This window comes from Tauraco erythrolophus, chromosome 3, assembly GCF_009769465.1.
Source record: "Tauraco erythrolophus isolate bTauEry1 chromosome 3, bTauEry1.pri, whole genome shotgun sequence".
Lineage (NCBI taxonomy): Eukaryota > Metazoa > Chordata > Aves > Musophagiformes > Musophagidae > Tauraco > Tauraco erythrolophus.
In genome coordinates this window covers 17310008-17325711 of record NC_141467.1, presented here as the reverse complement: position 1 = coordinate 17325711, position 15704 = coordinate 17310008, and the positions used below count along the sequence as shown (strand labels likewise).

The window sequence follows — 15704 nt, the reverse complement described above, 5'->3', positions numbered from 1 at the left end:
AGACATTTTAATTGTAAAAGAATTCTAACCATGATGTCATTTTCAAGCCTAGAAATTTCTATTGCTATAAATAAGGAAAGAAAAAGCAAAACAACAAGCATTACAAATTCAAAATACCTGTCCTGGTTTGGCATTTTCACATACAGATGTCTCATACGGAACTGAAATTTCAGGAGGAAATTCGTTGACATCCAGGACATTTATTATAACGTTGACTTTGCTGGTTAATAATGGGTTACCTATAAATGATTTTTAGGAGAAAAACATTAAGGAATACTATTAATGTTTGTTGTCACCACCAGTGCCCATGAACTGTCATAAACTATTTTGATCCCCGTACAGTGACTTCTAAAAGCCCTTGACTTTGGTTTATTTTTCATTTGTACTAAGGAGAAACCAGAAGCAAACTTCTTACCATTTTGTACCAGACTTTGTTCCATTACTCTTCATGAAGTAAGGAATCAGTCAAAGTGATTACGTTTATCAGAGCATAAATTAAATAATTTGAATTTGTACTTGCAATTAAAGATGCAAGCTTTTCTCAGATTGCTTCTCATGGAGTTTGTGGAAAACATTTCCAATTATTAAAACTGAATGCAGTTTTCCATAATGGAATGTAGAAAATCAATATTTATTATTTAGCCACTGTTAATATTTTCAAGATATTAAGGAGGTAACTGGAGCATACCTGTATAGAAGATGGAGAAAAGTAAGAGAGAAAGATATAAAGAAAAATCTTGCTGAAAGCCAGAGTCGGTGGTAATTTCAGGAGTGAAAAATGTAGAGCTAATATTCACCTTGTGGTTAAACCACTAGGCTATGGTGTAACAGTTATTTCTTTAACTGCATAAGTATTTGAAAGCAGCACATATTTTTGTGCAGAAGAAATGCAAAAAAGCAGCATATATTATATTTCTTTCTATTGTCCTATCAATGTAGATAATCTTCATCGGTCACTAGACACATTTTATAAACAAATTTACCTGCAAAGGCAATGTCTGACAGAAAGGAGATGCAAATTCAATACAAAGCAGACAATTTTATGCTGCAATCCCTTGCAAGACAGCAGAAACATTAAAAAATTTAGTTGGTGAGTTAAAATTATTTTATCCTTTAACATTCAAGAAGAGTGACAGCCACTCTACAGACCCAGTTAACTGTTCAAGAAATCTATGCTATGAATCATGGTGGTGTAGGAGCGACAGCATGGAGTCATGGTTAAGTTTTCTTGATTCTTCAGACATAAATGGACCCTTCAAATGATTTGCATTAGCTGCTTACTTCATAGTTTGTAAAAACCTTGGCATTTCTGTTGTTTGTAACTAACACAGAAAGGGGCAAAGTCTCTTCATGGTGGCACTGTAGAAATTCTACACGATTTCTTTCTTGTTCTTAGGAACTACTCAGTGAAGTGTTTTCAAGAGGCCACTATCAAAGCCAAAAGGTATTCTTCAATGATTTCCTAGTCAAGTAGGACCAGCTGCAAGTAGAAGTATGCTTTATTTACCTGTTTACAATCAGTGGATAAACTGACCATCCTACAAACTCAACTTGGAATCTAAAACCAGAAAAACCCACCAAAACCCACTACCCAAATAACATAATATTTGTAATTCATTCCTATTAGCATATCTAGTTAATAGTGAACATATCTAATAACATCTGTCTGAATCCTAATTCATTTTCAATTCAGCATCATCTCTACTTGCAGAATGTCTCTGTGGAGAAAGGCATCGTGCAGTATGAATGAAGACAGAGTTTGGTCTAGCAGCTTGCAGTTAGGCAGTGAATGTTTAGATGCCGGAGTAGCCAGAAGAAATCTAGATTACTTGCTCACAGTTAAATTGATTCCTTTGTATAACAGGAAACAAAAAATATTGAAAAGTTATTTTGATCAGTAGAGGGCTGGAACTCGACTCTTGATTTAGACAGATTGGAAAAACCCTGAGTAGATCAAGTTCACACAGTTACTGGCAGAAACAAGCTAAAACTTCCCTCCTAGCAGTACTCACTCCAAAGAACACAGCAAATTACATGGAGTAACTCAAGTTTTCCTTTAGTTTTTATATGTTTATTTGAAGGTACAACACTGAACAATAAGAGTTCAGGATATATTCTTCAAACACATTAGAGATTAATGCGTTGCCATGAAAGAACAGGCAATAGGTGTCAGTACATTTCCTTTAGAAATACGTTAGCAATGCCTTTCCAGTAAAGTAATGAATGTATTCATAACTTACACATCATGTCCATGGGAGATATTATCTAATTTAGATCATTTTTATTAAAAATACCAGTTTCTATAAGCAGTCTTTTTAGGCTATATTTTTTTTGAGGGCTACAGAGGGTGAAAGTAAGGAGGAATACAGAAAAATTGTCTAAGCAGCCAGGGATCAGGTTATGAAAGCTAGAGCCTTGATAGAGTTAAATCTGGACAGGGAAATCAAGAGCAACAAGAAAAGCTTCTATAGATATGTCAGTGATAAAACGAGGACTAGGGAAAAAGTGAACCCTCTCTGGAAGAGAGGAGAGACTTGGTTACCCAAGATATGGAGAAGGCTGAGGTACTTAATGGCTTTTTTGCCTTAGTCTTCACTGGCAAGTGCTCTAGCTGCATGACCCAAGTTGTAGAAGGCAAAGGCAGGGACTGGGAGAACGAAGAACCACCCACTGTAGGAGAAGATCAGATTCAAGACCATCTAAGGAACTTGAAGGTGCACAAGTCCATGGGATCTGAGAAGATGCATCTGCTGGTCTTGAGGGAACTGGCAGATGAAGTTGTTAAGCCGCTATCCATCATATTTGAGAAGTCATGGCAGTCCGGTGAAGTTCCTAACAACTGGAAAAGGGGAAACATAACGCTCATTTTTAAAAAGGGATAGAAAGAAGACCCAGGGAACAACAGGCCAGTCAGTCTCACCTCTATGCCTGGCAAGAACATGGAGCTGATGCTCCTGGAAACTATGTTAAGGCACATGGAAAATAAGGAGGTGATTGGTGACAGCCAATATGGCTTCACTAAAGGCAAATCGTGCCAGATAAATTTGGTGGACTTCTATAACAGGGTTACAGAGTTGGTTGATAAGGGAGGAGCAACTGGCATCATCTACCTGAACTTGTCCAAAGCATTTGACACTGTCCCACACAACATCCTTGTCTCTAAATCGGAGAGACATGAATTTGATGATGGACCACTCCATGGATAAGGAATTGGCTGGATGGTCGTGAATGGATTGGCAATCTCAAGCACAAGTACAGGCTGGGCAGAGAATGGATTGAGAGCAGCCCTGAGGAAAAGGACTTGGGAGTGTTGGTTGATGAGAAGCTCAACATGAGCTGGCAATGTGCACGTGCAGCCCAGAAAATCAACTGTATTCTGGGCTGCATCCAAAGAAGTGTGGCCAGCAGGTCAAGGGAGGTGATTCTGCCCCTCTACTCTGCTCTCGTGACACCCTACCTGGAGTATTGAATTCAGCTCTGGGGCCCCCAACACAAGAAGGACATGGAGCTGCTGGAACAAATCCAGAGGAGGGCCACGAGATGATCTGAGGGCTGGAGCAACTCTCCTATGAAGACAGACTGAGAGAGTTGGGATTTTTCAGTCTCAAAAAGAGAAGGCTCTGGGGAGACCCTCTAGCAGCCTTCCAGTACCTAAAGGGGCTACAAGAAAGGTAGAGAGGGACTTTTTACAGGGCCATGTAGTGACAGGACAAGGGAAGGAAGGAAGGAATTTCTAAGGAAGAAATTTTTCACTCTGAGGGTGATGAGGCACTGGAACAGGTTGCTGAGAGAAGTTGTGGCTGTCTCATCCCTGGAGGTGTTCAAGGCCAGGTTGGATGAAGCTTTGAGCAACCTGATGGAAGGTGTCCCTGCCCATGGCAGGGGGATTGGAACTAGATGATCTTTAAGGTCCCTTCCAATCCGAACCATTCTGATTTATGATTCTATAAATGGTCATAAAAAATCAAACATGAAAGTAAACAGAATTGCTACAGCATAAGTAGACCATCAGATGCTTTTAGATTTTACTTTATTTATTTGATTAATTTTCTTTCTTGTTTGAGTTATCAGTTTAACTCCTCATGTATATAAAGGAATGATGTAACAAGATTGTGTACAGCTTTGAATGCATGTATAATTACAAAGATCAATAATACTTGGTTTGAACAAGAATGAATTGCATTTCAAATACCACTTTGCATACTTGACCTCCATTTTTATCTGATCTTGTTTTGTTTGCTGTTTATATCAAAATCAAATCTTTTTGAGCCCTGTGAGCACAGTAGTGACGTGCATGCTGGTATGAATGAATGAGCCACTGAAAACATCTGCTCCTGCCTTTTAAAACCAGATTATACAGATGAGAAGACAAGTTTGTTAAAGCATTAGCCTAGGAATTAAAAAACTGATTTCAGGTTTCATTTATGCCTGTAAGATACAGGCAAATTATTTCTCTTCTTCCTTCCTCAGTTCTCCTGTCTGTAAGACAATGACAACCCTGTTTCCTTCTTTTGCTCAAGTACCATCATCTGTTAACATCTTTATGGTTCAAGGATATTACAGTAATAGAAAATAAGTAAAATACTTTGACTAATGAACCTGTGAAAATCCAAGACATCTGAGAAAATAGATGCTGACCATTGAGGAGAACTGGTGATTCCTTAATCCCAGCTATGGTATGCAGGACAAGATAAACCCCATCCTGAGATTCAAGCTGAGGTTTCTTTAGCATTCACAAAATTTGGAGTTAAAGGAGTTGAGAAGATGGTTTGGACAGGAAGGATTATGGTTACTTTATTTTCAACCTTAACTAGCTCCTTGAGGACAAGAAAGCAGTAATAAGACCTTATGCATCTTATCTATTTCCTCTTTTGTAAGATGCAAAAAGCATTTCCATATTAGGCAATTAATCAGCACACTGGAGAACTTTTTGAGCACTGGACTGCGATTTTTTTATACCGTTATGTTCTTACAGCAGCCCATGGCACATTTTTGGCCTGGGGCAACTAGTGGTCTTGAGGACAATTCACATCATTGTGCTGGATGTTAGTATGGGTGAGGGACCACTCTCAAAGAATTATTTACAGGTAGGCACCCTGTTTGGAAGGTAGGAGTGTTTAACGGCATAGAAATAGGCTACTCAGTCCCAGCTGGCCTTTGTGCTTGAAACGAATGCAAGCCATGTTTAATTTATTAGTTTGGACAGAGTTTGTGAGTTCAAAAATGTTCAGAAACAGAAACCATGAAGGCTACTAGAGTGTTGATTTACTCTAAGAAGGAAAAAAAAAAAACTACAATGAAATATAGTCAGGGAGTTAAAAGAAGTACGGAGAAATTGGGAAGTGAAATGGGGGGAAAAAGTGTGAGTCTGAAACATCCTCTCCATTTTCATGCATTTTGTTCTATACAAAGGCTGATTTTTTTTCTATGGATGAGTAAGGGACCTTCTGCATTCAGGTGCCTTCACGTCTGTCATCATCTGCATGTCAGCAGAACACTCATCTGCCTCTCACTTAAAAAATTCTCTACTTTGGGACAGGCTTCTTTAACAAGGGTGAGAATAAAGTTATGGTATTTTGTGCTAAACATGACAGTAGGCTATCTGTCACTCCATGCTGGGTACACTTCTGAGATGTCCTCAAGAGTCAGTTGTGCTGCTATTTGGAGACATATTCCAAGACAGTGTTTAGATAGGATGCTTGGATTTTTTTCAGAGTTAGAAATAAAGATCACAGTATAATGATACATGATCAGAGCTGGTTATTCCATATCTTCGGTAGAATAACTTCCATCATTCCAGTTCCCTATGTGGAATCAGCAGCTACCATCAGTATGCAAGATGTACTGTATTATTGCCGGATAACCAGGACTTCCCTGGCTGTGAGTGTGCAAGTTGACAAAAGCAAGCTTAGGAAAGCAGATTTCATCATTACATGTTTTCTAAGGGTCCAAGTTCTGCCTCTCTTCAAGCTGCCAACCTTGCACCATGTCTGGTGTAGGCAGAAATGAAAGAGCAGGAAGTGGAGTTTAGGGAAGAATAATCTCAGAATATGTCAAATAAATGCAGAATGAGGACACTGGACATGAACCCATTTACAAATTCCCCACAAAAAACAGGATTTTGAGCAAGAATTTTTTTTTTTCTTTGCAATAGGCAATACCTATTTTTAAATTAATCCCTTTAAAAATTATAACTTCTGGTGCTTTAGTGTTCATAACAGATTTATCAACTTGTAAGAAAAGTCTAAATGGTATATCCATATCTACATTCACATTTATCAATTGCCTGCTGCTATATTTAGCTAGCTAAACTGCATGCCATTTATGCAATTGTATGAAAGGTAATTTGATTGCTTGGTAGTGATAATATTACTTCAAGACTTTATTGGCTATGAGAAAAAATGTAACACAAGCATCATCTATAATTTGTACAGGGTTTCATTCTGAAACTACATGGCTACAGAAGAACAAAGGGTAACAATCAGGAGAAGGCCCCAGGGCTAAGGCACAGGCAGGGAGTCCATGCAAGCCTGTTCATGACCTTGGCATCATTTTCCACATATAGCAGAATGATGGCAAAGCCGGTTTAATTTATTTTTCTCTCTGACTTAACTGGGATAAACTTGGTGGGCTTTATTTATAATTGACCTGTTCAAGTAAACATAATTTGCAGAATGACCATTAGAATGTGTCTAAGGGGTGGGGTTTTGCTGTCGTTCTCTCACAGCGAGAAAGAAAAATACGTATCTTAGCAATAATATTTTTTAAGTAACAGAATTTAATATGACTATTATTAGTTTGGAGTCTGTTTATTTTAAAGAGATAGGTTCAGAGAACTGAAAATACTTAGGTAATAATAGAGTCCATTCCTGAGGCAAGTTTATGCAACTAATTGCAATACAGGACCACTTTCCTTAGTTAATCATGTATATGGCAAGGCACTGTTGAGTGCACTTTTTTTAATAAGAGATGGCAGTTTCACTGTTTCTATGTCAGCACTGAAGAAGTGGCAATTTTTTAATAGTAGAAATTCTTCAAATATAGTATTTTTTTACCCTCTCTTTTTCTTTAGATGTTCTCTTCTCTATAACCTTTCTTAGTTTTGTGCGGTGTGTCATCTCTCAAACCCCAGCCTTTATTTCTGTATTAGCTCTTAGTCAGCCAACTGCATATAAAGTTTTGACAGCATACCTCAAATCCTCCAAAATATTGCCAATTAGTGGTGTAGTAAAGGTATGGCAATTGTTTTTAATGTTATGGATAGCAGTTAATGTATAAATACTTCAAGGTATGCTGAAATGAATCACAAATATGTCTTAGGTGTAGATTCTTAACTAGGTAATGGTTAAAATTTGGAATTTCATAATATAACCTATCTGCTACAGCTCTACATAAGCGCGATATTACTATATATGTGCTGGGAAGGTGCACAGACAAGTAAACTTGGAGGTTTTAGCTAGCTTTAATTACTCTTGAGAATAATAAACAGATTCACACCAAGTTTAGTAAAACTGCTGCCTTACTGAAGAAAAAAATCACAAATCTCAAATGTTCTTTGTCCAGGAATAAATCTAAATAGTTAAGCTTTACTGAAATATAGACAAGTACAAGGTCTCTCCTCTGTATCTACCTGCTTTCCAGTTTCTCTGGAAACAAATTGCAGTTCTGCTAGACCTTCTGTCAATATACACATGCAAATGTATCTCCATATACTCAATCACTTGTACCAATTTAGTTTCCTCTGTTACTGTACTCTTTTTCCAAGCTACAGATAAAATTCAAGTGTTCATTTGACTGGTGTCCTCATTATATTTTCAGGTTCCAAGGAGTGAGCCCATGGTTCTTTTTGAGATAACTACAACTGAGAATTTATTTTTCTTTATTTTAAATAATGTATGCCTTCTCTGCTTCCAAAATCTCCCTCTTCCTGTTGGTAGCGTATATTACTTTTTGAAGACTTAGTGCCAAGCAATACATTGAGCAAAACATGTTCTTTGCTTTAGAAAATTGTGTTTCTAGACACATAAACACTACAGAATGAATAGGAAAATCAGCAGGGGTCCTTTTCTATAGCCTGTTGATGTCAACAGAAAGACTTCTGTGGCCTTTACACAACCACTAAGTGACCAATACATTTGTATTCAAAGAGTGGTATAGACCTACAAGAGTTTCAGTTTGACAGGATCATGAAGGAAGAATGCTACACAGAAGGATGGCAATGAAGAAAGCTGCAGCTACATTATACAGCGGAAGAAGGGAGTTCTTATAAAAAAAAAAAACAGCTATGTTGGAGAAGATATGAATACACGAAAGAAAAAAAAACCCACACTGCAAATAATACAGGAAAAGAAAACAAGTGGTTAGGCATAAAGTCTTGGGCAGAGAGAAAACACATGAGCAGAGATGCAGCATACAGACTGATTCATTCAGGCTCTGAAATCTTGACTCAATTTTAGTGTACTTTTTGTCTGAGAATCAAATGAGTCTTTAAATTTTTCTGCCTTCAAAAACCAGATTGACAAATCTGTTATTTGACTAACCTAATTTCAAATGGAGTGAATTACAAAATCAGAAATAAGAATTGAAAGGTCTCCATACAGCTCCTCACGCTCTTTGTGCTGGCAAAATGTTTTTCAGCTTCTGAAGGAACTGTACCTACATAAGGGCTACAAGAAAAACCGTATTATACAGGGCTGTTTGAACATCACACTTAGCCTCACAATGAATTTGGCAAATGATATTTATTAGGCCTTCTTAAATAATCTCTTGGCAATACATGCACTCTTCACAGCATATTTATACCTGAGCACTACATTCTGAAAAAAATACCACATTAGCATATTAATTCAGTTTGTGTCATACTTACTAACTTTACTTGCAATTATAGAGAAATTGTACTGGGCTGTGCTTTCTCTGTCCAGTAATTCATTAGTAGCAATGGTTCCTTCAGTAGCATCTATTGTAAAGTAGCTGTCCACATCATTCTTCCAATCGATGAAGTATCTGTATGTGAAAGATATTAAACAAAGTAGATGCAAATGTGCAAGGATTACTCACTGATCATAACAGCAGTCTAGCTAGCTCAAGTTTTGTCATTTTTCTCTTGCCAGCTATTACCATCCTTGCAGGAAGAAGACTATAAAGCATGATCTGTTTATTTGTTTTTGCAGAGTTGGAATGCTCAAGGGAGAATTAATACTTCTGGTGTTTGGATTATTTGAAGTCTTTGAGCTCCCAAGAAATTGATGCACAGCTTCTGTGGCCTTGATCACATATATCAGTCACTTTGGAAAGCACTACATAGGCTTAGATGAAAAAAGAGAAAAGATATATGAAATAGTGCTTAAGATACGAATAGCGATGAAGAGTAGATGAGATCTGATCTCTTTATATCCATTTGTAGCTGCAATAGGCTGGAAGTAGCCTCAGTGGGCTTGCAAAGAGGTGTCCTAGAGGATGTATACAGGCTGTTGCCACAGGCTACTCAAAGATCCCTCACCTAAGAGATGTTGGAAGACTCACAGTATAGGAGATGGAGAAGAGCGTGCTTATTCTTCTACATCTATAGGAGCAACAAAAAGTTCTTCGCTTTGGGAAGAATAGGCAGCTCTTTCACTTTCACTGGAGCTGTAAGGAACAGTGATACCTTTTTTTTTTATTATTATTATGAGCTTAAGAACATAGAACAGATTCAAAACTCAGAATGTGTAATTATTTATTTTTCCCTAGCAAGGGCTTAACACAAAGCAGAGATGCGCTTGTAAACATAGCTGCTTAAGAGCACTCTGATAATTATCCCCAAACCATTTCCCTTAAATGCTAATTAATTTGAAAGTCTATTTTCACATTTGGTGCTACTGTTTGTAATCATAACAGAATAATGATTTTTCTGATGCATTGCCACCAGCTACTAATTTCCCTTTCTTTGTTAGTCTCTTCATACCTTGATGATGTTCCTCTAAAACTGGGCAGGATGAAATTGAGAAAGACATTTGTGAGCCGTAGGCAATAAGAACAAAATGGCACTCAACAAGAAGTACATTTAGAATATCATAAATGCCAGAGGACCATGTCTATGACACCTCATTGCATGTAAACCAGTGAGAATAAGAATAAAAGCTAGTATTTCCTTCTTTGATTAGTGTGATTTATAGAAAGAATATATAGGGAATGTAATGCTAAACACCATGTTTATCACTGTAGAAGGAAGCAATGGTAGAAAGGGGTATATAGCATATTCCTGAAGAAAATATCGCAGATTCAGACTCAAGAATGCCAACAGCTCAGGAAGACTTGAATAGCCAAAAAAAATCACAAATAAGGTATCATGCTCCTTTGGAGATCTTTTCTTTAATCACAGTCACAAGAAAATTCTATCTGTAGATGAAATAGGTTATTTCATCAATTGACAGGTGTCATTACCAGTTCACTGTTCTGTTTGAAAAGCCTCAGAAATTGCTTGCTAAAAGCAGCATGTATCCTTTTACACAGGCACATTTTCTTGAATATGACAATATTGTCTACCCACATTTGTAATTTCAATCTCGTTGCTCAAAATTTGGTTAACATAAAAATTATGAAAAATATATAAGCCATTTGTTAGAAATATCATTACACTGAGATACTCTTTCAGGAACAGTAATATTACTCTTTCAGGCTTTGCATGTGTAATAGGTTATAATTTCTTCCAAAATTAAATGTGCAGCCGCACACATATAAATGGGAATGATGCATGAGAAAGTAAGTTTGCTTATATTTCCCCTTAGGAAGATGAGCTTTGTCTAAGTATCCTACACACTACAGTATAAGCTAGTGAAGAAAGTACAGGATCTAATTCAAAGCACAGAGTAGGTAATAACCTCCTTCACCAGGAGGCTTTGAAACTACAGAAGACATATTCGGTTTGAAGACTGTTGTGTTTGAAGTTGAGTTCAAGCATGAATATTTGTAGGATCAGAATCTGATAGTCTATCTGCAAGCATTCATGCAGGTGATTAACTTCATGCACAAGCCCAGTATGCCTACTCCTAAACATGAGCATCAGCAGGATTAAAATCCACGGTAAACACTGAAAGACTAGACTACTGCTGAAACTAATGGCAAAATTACTCAGCTTCTGTGGAAGCAGGATCTGTGGGAACTGAACTGTTTGATAAAAACAAAATTGTAACAGTTCTCCAAATTTATCGTCTTTGCCTGCATTAACACTATGGAAATTATTATGCCAGCACTGTCAGGTTTTTTCTGTCATTGTTTTGGTTTGGTTTGGATTTTTTTGGAACAGTCATTTCAGCTCCTCTCATCCTAAGATGGTATATATTTGATCAGACTACAGCAGGAAGAGGAGTAGGAAGGAGTATTGGAGACGTATTGTCTAAAATATGTATGTTTGCAGGAAAAACTGCAAACAAGCAGCCATTTTTCCTCCTTTCATTGGTTGTCCATGTGCAGCACCCATGAAAACATACCTGTCAGAAGATCCGCTTACAGGCAGCTCTTCTGGACATAGTATTGCTCCCAGATACTTCACAAAGTCTGTAAGACTTAGTTAAAGAGTGAATAGGATCCCCATCTGGCTGTTTTTCAAATGAGAGTTTTTGGAACATCCCAAAGGGGTGTCGCTTGGAGGAGGCCCTAAAGGAAACATAGGTTCCTTCTACAGCCTGAAAGCACTCTTTCATTCAGTCTGACACTCAGTGTGAGATTCTTTGTATACACCACAGCAAGAGTTAGTCTCTTTCTAAGGCCAACAGTATTGCCTGAGGTTTGTCTTTTACTTGGAAAAAATGCTTTCAAGAGAGAAGAAACGGGAAAAGGGTCTCCAACCAGAAAAATCAGTAACTTTCCAGAGATAAACCCAGGTATCTGGGACATAAAGCCTGCCATTTGTTGTTAGATTGTGACACAAAGAGGAACACTGTTGAAATACTGGTATTAGGACAGCTGTCTAGATCTTCTAGTCATGGTCTAGTAGTTTGAAGCAACTGAAGTCAGTTTGTTTGACTGCTCAGAGTCCCTGCAAGACAGATCATGGATAGCTACACTAATGCCAAGAGGCAGCTCTCTCTTTGAAAATTAGGGAGAATAGTCTTACTTATTGACATAGTACTCAGCAGTATTATTTTTCAGAAGCACCTGAAGAGGCCTGCCTGGCAGCTCTAAGTACTAGGACATTGATATATTGTTCATATTCACTGATGGGGAAGAAACTTTGAACTATACGTCTCTCCGAATATACTTCCCAGCAGAGGGAAGTATTCCAGATTATATTATTGAAATGAGTGGAGGATAAGTGTGGAAGGATATACCTTTGCTAACATTGTTTGGGTGTTTCCAAGAACAGCTTTATTTATACATCAAGTAGGATAGAAGACAGAGGATGGAAATATTTGGTTTGTAAAATAATAAGTCAAGTCTGAAGGACTCTTATCCGGAGTGTTCACAAAGACACATGCTGCCATTGTAGGAGCTCCAAGAATAATTTGTGTTCATCTTGGCTAAATGGTGAGGCTCTGTATAGCTCATAGGGTCTCACAGAACACTCCCCTGAAAGAAAGCTCATCTTCTTTTGAAGAGCAGAAGACAATGGAGAAGACTGTGTAGACTCTAGCTGCATCACAGAAGATAGTAGAGCTCTTGACAAAGTGCTGTTGAACACATGAGTGATGGCAGATCACCCTTGTGAGGATAACAGGAACTCTGAGACATCAAGCAGACAACTGTAGTTTCCTCAGACTGTTACACTGTGAATGAAAGAATTGGACAGCTGTCCTGCTGCTGCTATAGAAATATGCTTGACAACATGCTCAAGAGGGATGGGAGGTGACAGGAGGCTAAGGAGGCTGTGAAGCTCAGGACGTGGGTTGTGTTTTATGGGCTTAAAAATATGGAGGGGAAGACTTCCCCTGCCAGGCAGGGATGGTCTTGAGAACAGAGGGGTCCATTCTCCCCAAAAGTTCAAAAACCTTTCCAAAGTCTATCTTTGTTGTTCTATCTTGATAGTGACAGCAGTGGTGACACAATACCACAGAGGAGTCATACAATGAGTTACAGCATGCAACAACTTACAACGTATTGCTATTTTTTTTTTTTCAGTTGATGCTTAAACACAATAGAGAGTATGCATTGGTGTGCTCATGAATTGACCATTAGTGGGGATTTCAGCTGTTTCCAAATTTGCAGAGGAAAGCATATTGTGTCTTGGGCTAAGCTCAAAAAGGGGAGCTTAGGAGAGAGTTACAAGGCCCTTTGCAAGGTCATAGCCTTTTTTTTCTATTTTCCAAAATTCAGCTGAGTATTCTAGCGTTGTGAATATTACCTTGATGATGAATAACCCATATTGTTATGGTTTCATACTCAAATCTCCCTTGCATTCCATACACACACACACATACATGTAAAATTTTCTGTTGATATTTCCACCAGCTAAAATATATTACATCCACCATTGGTGCTCAGTATCATTTTCTCTTCTCAGGTCTCTTTTACCAGGGTTTTGTTGCCTCCAAAGGACAGTCACAAAGTACTGGCTTAAGTATTTTGTTCTACGCTTTTCAAGAACATAGGGACACCTTCTTACGAGACAGTTGGGGTGCTGGGATTGTTCTAGTGACAGAAGCATTCTCAAGCCTTCTTTTGAAGAGGATGTCATAAATGTAGAGAAAGTAAAAGTAACAGAGAATCAAGAAGTACCAGAAAAATTTACCAGATGTACAATGTTTGTACAGTGAAAACTGGGTCATATCAGGGTCCAAGTGCTCTCTCGTGCAATCTTAGCCCAGAGGCACCCTGGCGTATCTATCCTTGCCTGTGTTCCCATGTAGGTGACAGCTACATCCATCCATACTGCAAAGCAGCATCCCAGTCTCAGACAAGCTCATTTTAGACTGGAAGGTCTCAGAGACTAATAAAAGGAGCAAAGTTACATTATCTTGCCCAGATACACTCATAGCTCCTAAAAAGTAATTGCACAACCAGGAACAGTCTTGCATAGCTCTGCCATATCAGTGTCTATGAGGTGCATGAAGGGACTTATGAAGCTGAAGAAAAAATATTTGTTTCCAGAAAGTTTTCTTTCTGATACTGTGCCTGAAAGGTGAATAGATGGAGCACTTAGTAACATGGCTAAACTCTGACTGTCTGAAATGGAATATGCAGTTCTTAAAACTGGTTCATGATATTACAGCCATGCAATTCAAGCCAGGAAATAAGCAAGGTAAGATATAAAAAAGTGTGTATTTTAAAGGAAGAGAAGATTGTTTTAAACCTAGACTGGGAGGATTAAGACCAAACGCCACAGAAGTAAAACTCTAAAGGAGTTTTAGTTAAAGAGTGTTAAAACACAGACTTCAGGTAAGGTGCAGTGATGGTGAACATGAGAAGAGCTCTGACCTGCCCAAGCTGCTGAAAGGAACAGTGAAGACAAGATGTTGTCTACACCCTTTGTCACTGTATATATAGTCAGCACGGAAGGGAAGCATGGATCATGCCCCTAGAGATGCTGTTAAGCTGAAGGCACTAAGACCAAACTTGCTCCTGCTGCAACAGTATGTACACAGAAAATCATCTGAAGGAGTAGAGTACATTATTCATTTGGAATTGGCATGAAAATAGAAAGGAATCATTCAATTCAATGAGCAGTAACACATTTAATTACTGGCTTTCACTTTTATGTTACTGTTGCACAAATAGGGTATAGTAATTGCAACCAGTTTTCTAAAAATAGAAAAAAAAAAGAAAAAAAACGTGAGGAGGAGGGAACGTTCCTTTAATTTTTATATTTGACACAGAGTTGTTCTTCATCATCTTTGCTACTCATCAGCATATTCTTGTCTGTATTTTACTTTCTGTCATGAAACTGTAACTTAAGTAGACCCAGATGGTGAAACTAAGAATACCCAAACCACATATTTTCTATGTACACTCTGAATTATTTGGCTGCCAACCTCAGTTCAGAAAGGATCTTATTACTCTAACTACAGCTTATCAAACCCAAGCACTGGAATGAAGCATTTTAGATGTAAGAAAATTCCTGATGCAACAAAATAAAAAGAAGTATCATTTCTAAGAGAAACCATGCTTTCAACTATGATTCTCCAAGCCACAATTTTTTCCAACTTCAAGTACGTACTTAATGCCTTTCCAGGTAACTGAACTGTATTGGAAAGAGGAAAGAGCCTTCCTTTCACTTTTTTTAGTTTCTTGACTGGCTGGGATCTTTTTAAGTTTAATTTCACTGAAGGTGCTCTTCTGTTGGATCACCAATCCCTTCTGATCTTCTCCAAGCACTGCATCCTGCCTGGCCGCTCTGGAAAGTCCATATGGCTGGTCAGCAGTGGAAGGAGGAGGTGCCTGCAGCTCTCAGATGGGCTAAAGCACCTCTGAGAATGCTCATGTCACCCTGCAGACATCTGAGGAGCTGGTTGTGATGCAGGTCTGGATTTAGGCAACTCAGTCAACCCAGGTAAAGGTGACTTTCTCAGTCCAGGCTGAATCATTGGTGTATTGTGGTGCTTGAAACTGATTTGTTTAGTATTACCTGTTTGAGAGGTTTCAGTTTGAGCGTTTTGAGAGGATTGCTACTGAAATTAGTTCTGTTGATAAGGAGCAAATGAGCAATATGCATGAAATGTTAATATATGCAAACGAGTTACTCTGGAGTATGACTCTTAAATGATTAAGGGAATGAAAGAATTTACAGAAAC

At 38.1% G+C, this 15704-nt stretch overlaps 1 protein-coding gene across 3 annotated transcripts in view; it reads right to left on the bottom strand.

The window, feature by feature from the left end:
• Nucleotides 1–15704, bottom strand: part of CDH12 (cadherin 12) — a 172857-nt gene that overhangs the window by 11414 nt on the left and 145739 nt on the right. For all 3 annotated transcript variants that reach the window (XM_086609021.1, XM_086609022.1, XM_086609023.1), the window contains 2 exons: nt 8867–9003; nt 118–239 (listed from right to left, as the gene is read on the bottom strand). In XM_086609021.1, coding sequence (XP_086465147.1) covers nt 118–239; nt 8867–9003 — 259 coding nt within the window. The remainder of the gene's footprint in view (nt 1–117; nt 240–8866; nt 9004–15704) is intronic.